Source organism: Crocodylus porosus, unplaced genomic scaffold (assembly GCF_001723895.1).
Source record: "Crocodylus porosus isolate Cpor-Errol unplaced genomic scaffold, CroPor_comp1, whole genome shotgun sequence".
NCBI lineage: Eukaryota > Metazoa > Chordata > Crocodylia > Crocodylidae > Crocodylus > Crocodylus porosus.
The window spans coordinates 51448155-51458782 of record NW_017728950.1 but is presented as its reverse complement, the minus strand read 5'-3'; the positions used below and the strand labels follow the sequence as shown (position 1 = coordinate 51458782).

The window sequence follows — 10628 nt, the reverse complement described above, 5'->3', positions numbered from 1 at the left end:
CGGACTAGATGATCTACTCAGGTCCCTTCCGACCCTAGAAGGTATGAAACTATGAAACAGGGACATACAGTAAAGTGTTCATATAAGGTGGCATCTAGCAGGATTACAATGCACCCCCATGAAATGTTTATATGATTTTTCTGTCCAAGTATGTAATCAGAAAATGAGTTACAATATAGTTGGGCTTTAAGCAGATTTCACAGTTTTGTTCACGTGGATTACATTACATTACATAGATGCAGCTTCTTAGTATATCTGATGTGAGCTGTCACGAGGTTATCTAGATTTAGGTTTAGGTGAGATATCTCCAAATTACTGACTACACTTCTAATCTAATGCTTTCCTTATGTCACTTACTAGTGTGCTTGTAGGTCACTATGCCAGAGACAACATCAGCTTGGGAAAATCGATCCACAATGATACCAGCTTTCCTCACCACCCCATGGTAGGACTTTCGAGCTTGCATAAACATCAGCCTCATGTCATCACTGTCTGCATCAGTGGCATAAATATGCTCTGGAGTGATAACGACTTCCTCCCCTTCCAGACACTGTATTAGGGGAATGAGGCCAGCTTTCATGACAGGTGGCTCATCATTCACAGGTAGCACCTAGTGATCAAAAGATTTAGAGATTTTTTTCTTTAATTAAAAGTGACTTTAAACAGATAAACCTTTCAAGATTTTGCAGCACAAACTCTGGAGTACATACTACAAGGGAACAAGAAAGTGATGATAACTAGAATTCAATACAAACAAATGAAACAGACTACAGTAGTTTTACTGTCTGAATTGAAAGAAACACAAAAGTTAAAGAAACAGTTTGAACACTAAAAAGTAAATGTAGAAGCTTTTAGGCTTAGCATTCCATAGGGTCTTTAGTAATATAGGTAAGGGAAGTGGGTGGGGGGGCGTGTCCCAACTACAATGTATATGACTTTAACTTGACATTGTCCCTTTAACTGTAGAATTTATATCTTCAGGGGAAAAAAATCATCTCCTTCACTGATCTGATGCATTCCCCATGTGTAATTCTGCGGGGAGTCATTCCTGACAGCAGTGCCTAAGCAGAAACAGGTGCAGATGTCTCATAACTAGTACCTGCCAAATTTGCTCTCTAACCAATATTGTCACATAAGCTCCAAAGCTAAAAGTGAAAAGCCCATGTAAACTAACTCCTTCCAATTTTTGAGGAATTCTGAAGGCTTTCAAAACTGATGCTTTGTCATTATCTAAGCAAACACCGTCATGAGCACAAGGAATAAGCAACACGCTGACCTTGACCTGTAAGATGAACTCTACAGAATGAAAGCCATCTGTGGCTGCAAAGAAGATGTCATCATTCAGAGTCTCAGAGCCATCGTGCTGATACCTGTGGGAATTAAGTTTATACTGATTTCACATGGCTAAAATCTCTCTGTATTAAGAACTATTGCGTGCAGTCTAATCATAAAGGACAATGGACATCTTCCCCAAAATGGAATAATTCCCTCAGTGCAGCAAGGCTCACGCAAGGGTCTCCACCAACTACTGAAGTATGTGCTATGAGTTTAAATGTAGAGAGCTTTGAATAAGTCCCTGCACTGCGCTGACAGTCTGACTGAAAATCTGAAACAACTGGTAAACACAGTCTAAAAATAGGACACCAGATTTTTTTTAAATCTCTATTCCAGCTGTTTTGAAACACTTACTGAATGTGGACATTCATACCTCTGCTGGATGAATTAGTTACCTCACCTGAATATAAAATAGATAAGCCAATAATTGCATTCACATGAAAGAGGCAAGAAGCACACATACTAGTACAATAGCCACTGTTCCTCGCCATTTCTCTCAGCACCCTCAAATATGTTTGTGAATTTCTCTTAAGTCTCAGAAAGTAATGAAAAGAGGAAACATTGAATAATTTTCCTTGGGAATTAGCTGAACAACTATGCATAAACACTCTTAAGGGAAAACTCTGAAAAAATCACTTCCTTCTTCATAGGGCTGTATGAGAAAACACATTTAAATATTATTTTTGCTTCCTCACATAGCCGAATTGAAAGAGGAGGGGATTCAGCCAGAAGCCTATTTAAAGTAAGCATGGTCCCTACCACAGTTTTTCTGCTACTGCAGCTCTAGTAGTTCATTTCTTATGGGTCCCTCTACACATACAAATAAAAGGCACAATGAGATCTAATGCATGACCCACACAACTGTACCACCTGGTATGCCACACGTGGGACTGTGAATCAGATCCCTTGACACCGGGGCTTCCCCTGCACCAGCAGGATCAAGTTCCCATGGCTGATCTTGGGAGCCTGCTCAGCTGACAGAGCTTGCAGCCACAGGGGCATCCCATGCACCTGTGCAATTCAGAGACTGCAGCTGAGGTGGTATCCCAGCCTCAGTTATGGTCTCCTAGCCGTGGGGGTGCCTGGAGCACTTTCATGGCTGGGACACTGACTCAGCTGAGGTCTCCCAGCTTCAGGGCTAAATGGGGTGCCCCCAGAGCTGGGAGCCCTGTCATGGGGCTCCCATGGCCTGGAGCCAGCATCAGCTAGGAACTCCCAGGTTTGGGTGTTCACATAAGCCCCCCATCTGGGAGCTCCAATAAGCAGATGGGCTTCTAGTCATGGAAGCCCATGGGACGGTTTCCTGGCTGGGAGTGTCATCAGCTGTGGGACTCCTAACCATGGCAATGTATAGTGTACCTCCATCACTGGGAGCCCCATCAGCTGATGACATTCCCAGCCACGGAGGCAAAGGCTACACATGCAAATTAAAATTGGATAGAAACCAGCTATAAAGTTATTACACATTTTCCAGCTCTAGCTTTAAAATGGTTAGACCTTTTTAAGGCACAATACTTAATTTGCATGTGTAGCCAGTCAAAATTAATTGCACAATTTACCAGGTAGTCACATAATACATGCAACATGTAGAGCATACCCATGTGATTACATCAGACTGATTATTTTTTAATGCAAACCTACGAATCTTCAGTGAATTTTCTAATCCAGAAGCTTAACGGTTGTTTAATACTAGCTGTTCTCCTAGGTTGACAGTGAGAACTAATAGTTGTAAGAAGGGGAGCAGGACATTCTTCCAACCTGACTTTAAGAGTGTGCAGATCCTCACAGGCAAATCTGTCACCTTCACTCATAGCAAAGCCATCTAGCAAAACAGCTCCGTGCAGAGGCTGTCTCTTGAGGCAGATGTGGAGGTTCTCCTGTTCTGTGTCCATATCTGAGAGGAGAATGTGCCCCCAGGTAATGGTACACAGTCCCCCTTCTTCCACTTTCATATGGCTGGTAAATACCTAAATGGAGGAGAAATAATGAACTGCTACTTCCATCTACACTTTCAGCTGGGCACCATCAAAAAGCTTTTGGGTTTAGAACACACAACAAAATAAGTATCAAAATTTTAAAGAGCACACTCTTGTTTGTCATACACTGGGAGGAATTTGGGAATTTATTGCAACACACAGGGCCCATGCACAATCCTACCCCAGCTCAAATATATAGAAATACTCCCTCTAAGAAATCAATCAGTGACCTGATGGATGACCATACTAGTGCTGCAAAATTTACTGCAGCCAGCAGTGTAGCAAGCACACTGTTTTACTGACATAAGAGATCAAAGATGGAAAGTACCAAAACAGAACTGTAAAGACTTGATCCTATGATAAACTGAGTGCCCTTGGGCCCTATTTAATTTACTGGGAGTCAATTGGATTAGAGTGGCAGAGGCAAATATATGACCTGTGAGCTAGATCCAGTCCATGGGGCTCAATCATCCAGCCTATAGTGCTGCCTCTGTGTCACACACAGGCAAGCTGCATGTAGCATGCGCTGGCCCTGGCTCCATGCAACATGCAGAACCCATCTGGCAGGGGCTGCAAACATAGAATCATAGAACATTAGGTTTGGAAGGGACCTCTGGAGGTCATTTAGTGCAACCCTCTGCTCAAAGCAGGACCATCCCCAACTAGATCATCCCAGCTGAAGCTTTGTCTAGCTAGATACTGAAAACCTCCAAGGATGGAGATTCCACAACCTCTCTGGGTAGCCTGTTCTAGTGTTTTACTATCCTCCTAGTGAGAGAGTTTTTCCTAATATCCAACCTAAACTTCCTTTGCTGGAACTTGAGTCCGTTGCTCCTTGTTCTGTTATCTGCCACCACTGAGAACAGTCTAACTACATCTTCTTTTGAACCTCCCTTTTGCAAGATTGGGCTCACAGGCAGGCCACATTGGGCTCACAAACAGGCCACATGTGCCAGATCCAGTTCATAGAGGAGGTTTTTCGTGGGCACCACAAACAACATGCGTCCTGGACAGACCCTGTATACCACATGCTATACAGGCCTGGGGCTGGTGCATGCTGCATATGGTGCTCAAGATTTGAACTGGTGCACACTACAAGCAACACCCAAGTTAGTCCAGTCACAGGTTGCATGTAGTGTCTGCACCAGCCTAGCCCTGTGTGCTGGATCTGACACATGGATTTCATGCTGTTCATCCAACCTGCAAGGAGAATGAGTTTGACATCCCTGGATTAGAGGGTACATAGATCCATATGGAATTGAATCCTAGCAGACGACACTCTGCAAAACAGTTATGGTCAACTTCGTTCATTTAGTTTTTGCAATTCTAACTGTCACTTTCCACAGGCTCAAGCCACATTTTGCCGTCTAAAAGAACCCTACTGGAGACAACAGGGGAGCAGAGCTAGTCTTACAGTGTAAAATATCAGCCCTATGGACATTTTATTTCTGATTTTAGTATAGCTGGGATTTCTCCATGTATTTCTAGTCACCAAAGAAAAAGAAGTTATCCCCTGAAACAGGAGTGGACAAAATACAGCCCATGGGCCATACTGGCCTGCCAGACACTTTTATCTGGCCCCTGGTGCAATCCAATGAATAGTACCCTGCCCAGCCCTTCTGCCCACAAGGGTGGGAGTGAGGCACCTACATTCACCCCCAACATATCCTATTATACCTTGCTCCTACCCTCATGGGCAGAAGAGCTGGCCCCACTAACATGGGGTGGGGCTGCTACTGCAGGTTTCCCCTGTGCCCCGCTCCTACCAGGCAGCAGATAGGGAAGCTGAGAGTGGGGCTGGGCAGGAGCATGGAACATGGGCCTGGGGCTGGCTGCAGCGCGGAGCCCTTACCCAGGCGGGGGGCAGCAGCACAGAGCTCGGTAGGCAGGGTGTGGGTGTGAGGGAGGGTATGAGAAAATGGGGACCTCTCCCCCACACACCCCCATGGCACACAGCCCTGGCAGGCAGCAGGGGGCAGCAACAGCAGCAGCGGGAAGCACTCTGCTCAGTGCTGGTGCCTGGCTCTGGCCAGTGCAGCCCAGTGGGAGAGCAGCCCCCAGTGGGTTGTTTGTTTCCCTGGCACTCTCCACACTTGCGGAGCACAAGAGGGAAGCCCCAGGTACTGGAGCAGGCTGGGGTGGGGAAAGCAGTGCCTGGGGCAGCTGGATTTTCCCTCCTGTGCCCTGTGAGTGTGGGGAGCACTGGGGAAACAAATGACCCAGCAGGGGCTGCGCCCCTCTGTGCATAGTGCACCGCTGGCCACAGCCAGGCACCAGTGCCCCCACCTGCTATTGTGCTATGGGGGTTTGTGGGGGAGGCTCCACACCCCTCCCACCTTCCCTCACACCCCACAAACCACTCACACACAGACACACCCCTCCCCCCATGTTGTCTGGATTGACTGCACTAGAGGATGGTGTGTTGCAGAGACCAGTGTGTTCCAGAGCCGCACACCCACACCCCACAAATGCCACACAACCCCGCAACATACCCTATGCCCTGCCACACAGCCACCACCCCCACAGAGTCCCTCCACACCTCCCATACACCCTCCTGGAGCCATCCCTATGGCACGGCAAATTGGGGCAACCGCCCTGGGGCCCTGTACTTTGGGGGGGGGCCCACAGAGCTGGGTGGACCACCCATGGTCCCTCCCACTGGGCCTGCCTTGAGCTTGTGCCTCAGCCCCATGCTGTGGAAGAAACATGGAGGACTCCCCCCGCCCCTTTGCAGGGCTACCACAGCCCCACACAGTGTTAAGGGGACTCTGTACAGGCCGATTTGCCCCAGGCCCTGCACTGCCTAGGGTTAGCTCTGCACAACACCCACCCTACACACACACGCCCATCACACCACACCACACACAATATAAAAGACTAAGAATTTATTTTTAAGTTATTCTGCAATCACCTCTATATACAGTACATAAATACAAATCATGACAAAAATATTTTTTGTAATAATATTATGTTATAGTAGATATTTGAGTTTTAGTGTATAATTTGTTTTTTTCTGGTTCTAAGATGGCAACTCCCCTCTCCCAAAAGGAGTATTTCTAGGGGCAAGGGGAACGAATTCTGGTGGCAAAGGTGGGGGGTCAGGGGTGGGACTTCCAGTCGCAAAATGGCAGCCAGGGGGCAGGGCACCTATCAAGGGGCAGGGCTACCCATGTGGCCCTCAACAGCTCACCAAACCTCCTTAAGTGGCCCCCTGCCCAAAATAGTTGCCTGTCCCTGCCCGGAAATATCTGGAAGAATAGCTGGATAGAAGTTTCTGTCCCCAGTGCATGTCTAAATAGAGATGTACCTCAGGAGTTTGATTGTCGACAGGAAGAATTGTAATGTTAAAGCAGATCCCAAACAAGTTCCCGCCATGTTGATTGCTGACTGAAAAAACAAACTGGACATGCTGTGGCTCAGGCCCAATGTCCTGGATAGGGGGCATGTAGGCAACTTTCATGTAGTTCACGGCATGCTGCAGAGAAGGAAACTATAGTTCAGAACACTGGAACCCTTTTCCAGAAAGATGACATTTTGGTGGGCATGATCTCCTTGCACAAAATGCACACCTGAATTTCTGCCCCTACAGTTCAGTTATTGGCATACATGTCAGTAGCTGTACATCTAACTTCAGACAAATGAGGCAGAGATACAAGCACCCAGATTTGTGGAGGTGAAAAGTCTAAGTGGAGTCTATAGCCTTAAACAGGAAGGCTGAGGCCTTACACTGATCATCAGTAACCTCTGAAGCAAGGGTGGGCAAAATGTGGCCCCCGGGCCAGGTGCAGCCTGCCTGGTCATTCTATCCGGCCCATGGGGCCCCTAAACAATTTAGAAAGTTAATATTTATCTCCCCCTGGCTGCCTGTCATGCAGCCCTCGATGGTTTGCCACAATTTAGCAAGTGGCCCTCTGCCCGAAATAATTGTCCACCCCTGGGCTGGAGTGCTAGACTCAAAGCCTTTTTTTCTATGATGACTTCAAAATAAGCACGCTAACTGAAGTGTAGCTTTTATGTATACATTCACTGCAGTATCTGTACATAAGAACTCTCTGAATTTGTCATTAGCAATATGTATTGATTGCATAGCCTCTCTCCCTCCAGCTAACAACAAGGCACTAACGAAGATTAAACTATCAGCAAAGTCTTCCATCTAGAAAATAATCTTATGCATGTGGTTACATGTTTGCAGGCACAGAGTTCCAATTATGAGGCTATAATTATAATTGTTTTGCAACCTTAACTGTACAGTAAAATGTGAAGACAGGCACTTTACCTGCTAATGAGAATAAGACTTATTCAACTACAGCATAAGACAAAATTTCAAAACAAACCATTTAAAATGAAAACAAATCTGTGGATGCACAAACACACCCTAGTCTGGGATGGTTTAGGCTGGAAGGATCCTGCCTTGAGCAGGGGGTAAGACTAGGTGACTTCCTGAGATCCCTTCCAGTCTTATTTACCTAGGAATCTGTGATTCCATAATCCAATGGAATTCAAACTAAACTGAATTAGCTGGATTTTGAGCCTGTCAAACCCAATATCTAGAGCTAGACTCCATTTTTTAGCTTTTGGCTGCCTGAAAAGAAATGTCTTGAGGAAAAAAATGCCTGGAACACTGAAACTCAGCCTCAGGGGATGAACAGGAACTCATTACTAGCAGTGGAAATTTCTAGGAAATTTCTACCACTAGAACTCTTTCTCCAGATCTGCTCTGGAGAAGGTGTGGGGAGAAGGGGTTGCTCCAATCCCTCTGCTCCCCAAGGAAAGTAGAGCAGTAAAGAAAGACTCTGCATGCCTTCTGCAGAACTGGGTCACCCCAGCCTGGGGAAACACAGGGAGCACTGGCTTACTGCTCCCTCCTCTCTGGGTCTGTGGCAGTGGAGCAGAGAGCAGTGGGGCAATGTTCTCTACCCATTCTCCAGAGTGGGAACATCCTGGTCTCAGGAAGTTTGAGTTGGGGGTAATGGCAAATCAACTCCTCTGTGTTTGGGAGTAATTGAGTTGTGAGGAAATGCCCCCCACAACCTTCTCCAGACTGGAGTCCCCCTGGTCTGGGGACAGCACAGGGGAAGCTGCTGCTTAACTCCTCCTGATCACAGGAGGAGTCTAGCAGAAGCATACAGGCATTCATTCTGGTGAGAGAAACTCTCTTGCAGGGGAGATTTTCCAGGTGTAACCCAGAAGACCTCTCTCAGGGAAGGTGGCCTGCTTCCTCTGGGAGAAAGAGAACTGACACCTGTATGCTGGCAATTTCTACAAGGGAGGGGCAATTCTCCCAGTAGAAACATAACACCTGAAAATAGCCTTAAACAGTGCCTAGTTCTAGATATGGTATCACTTAGTTTCACAAACCTGAGTGAATGATCTCAGTGCCAGAGCAGCAGGATCCTTGACTAGCTTGGGTATGCTGTCCACCATAAATAACTTTCCAGCCTCTGAGTGGCTATACAAAGATACACAAAAATATTGCTAATCAGCATATATCAAGCAGTAGGAAGAAAAAGTAATTATACGTCACATTTCAAAACCAATTTACCCCAATTTCGTTGAAATAGCTCTCTTTTTTTCATAATCATAGATGGCTTTATTATTCATTTTAAAATCATGATAGAAAACTAAACATAGGGATGACAGCTATTGGGAAGTTTACCAAAAACTCAAATCCAAGATGAGGCAGGGTTTTAGGGAAAAAAAAAAGAACATTCAACATGGCAATGCAGGAAGGGTGGCTGCTGCAGTTCTTACTCTGGCCTTGGCTTGGGCTTGAAGTTGGAGCCACAGTCAATGCCATGCCCCCCACCGCCTTTGCACCTCACCTCCTGTACCATAAGCTGCTCTTCCTCCCCTGCCCGCTGCTGCATCTGCCCTGCTGCCTGCCCTCTGCTGCTTCTGCTCCATGCTACCTCTGCCCCCAACCCCTCCTTCCCTTCTGTTTCTATTTACCCTGAGTCCCAGGTTCAGTTCTGGCTCTGCTCCAGCCCTGGCATGGAGCACATACACTAGTTTCAGCCCCACCCAGCCAGGAAGCAGCAGTTGATGGCAGCTCTGGCCCTACTCTGGCTTTGACCAGACCAAAGCTGGGGCCACCACAAACAATTCAGGGAGGGGGCATATGTGAATGAGGGACGCAGGCACCCCAGAGTGAAGCAAGCAAGGAGGGCACAAGCAAGGGTGATGAAGGTGGCAGGGGGTGGGGGCAAGGGCAAGCACCAGGAAACATAGGCACAGGACAGGGCAAGCAGCAGGGAGGGGAAAAAGGGTTGGTCAAAGCTGCCATGGGCAAGGGTTGGGGGTCAGACTGCTTGACTCCTCCACTTCCTGCCCCGTTGATGTTTCCTGCCCTGCAGCAGGGGGGATGATGATTTAAGATGACCCTCCCATAATTAGATTCTATAGATGGCAAATGATAAATTAATAATTTTTCCATATGTAGACTCTAATTATGGGAGGTTCATCTTAAATTTGAAGTCATCTTGGATTCGGATAAATACGATATAATGTAAAATCTAAAAAAAGTTTTGGAATTCTATACCAATGCCCTGGGATCTACTTAAAGTGTGCCGAGAAGAAGGAAAAATCATAGACCACTCACAGAGCCCAGCACCATTTTCTCAGGTTTTTTGTGGTGAGCCCCTCCTTTCCTGCCAGACTGCTGATTGGTTAAGGGGACCTGCTGCTCACTGCTGATTGGGTGAGAAGGGTGGGGCTGCATGAAAGGCAGCCCGCTCAGCCAATCAGTGACAGATGGAGCAGCTGACATCTTGGCTGCTCCCCTTCATGCTGGTGGCTTCCTCATTTCCCCCTCACCTCCATGGGTTGCAACACCAATCCACAGTGGCCACTGGCTCCAACTGGGGAGCCAGCATTTTATTTTTAGTAAGTTTTTTTTCCAGCAATTCTGCATAAAATCTCAGATACCACTGTTTTTCACTCTGCAAAGATTGCAAAACCACGATGAGTAGGACCCTAACAATGCCTTCCTGCACATCTGGGGCACTGATTTCACATTAAGGGTGCCAATTTATACCAGCTCAAAACCTAGCTCTTCACATACCTGCCACCTGCACAGCTGCATTTCTTTTAGGAAAGGGAAAAATTATTTCTATGTTGTGTGAAATTCTTCACTTTTTCCATTTATCTTATAAAGAAGCAGTTATGTGAAACATTTTCTATCAAGTCAACTTCCCAGTCTTTTAAAAGAGAGATGTAAGAACAGTTTCCATGCAAAAATTTATCACTTCGCAAGACAAGAGGCAACTGCAACCCATTTATTTTTTCAGAAAGATTCTGCTGTCATATATTGAAGACAAA

At 46.4% G+C, this 10628-nt stretch overlaps 1 protein-coding gene across 1 annotated transcript in view; it reads right to left on the bottom strand.

Annotated features, from left to right (window-relative positions):
* Nucleotides 1–10628, bottom strand: part of FREM1 (FRAS1 related extracellular matrix 1) — a 131809-nt gene that overhangs the window by 59051 nt on the left and 62130 nt on the right. The window contains exons 12-16 of the mRNA XM_019554740.1: nucleotides 8670–8760; nucleotides 6619–6786; nucleotides 3094–3302; nucleotides 1277–1370; nucleotides 358–610 (exon numbers count right to left, since the gene is read on the bottom strand). Coding sequence (XP_019410285.1) covers nucleotides 358–610; nucleotides 1277–1370; nucleotides 3094–3302; nucleotides 6619–6786; nucleotides 8670–8760 — 815 coding nt within the window. The remainder of the gene's footprint in view (nucleotides 1–357; nucleotides 611–1276; nucleotides 1371–3093; nucleotides 3303–6618; nucleotides 6787–8669; nucleotides 8761–10628) is intronic.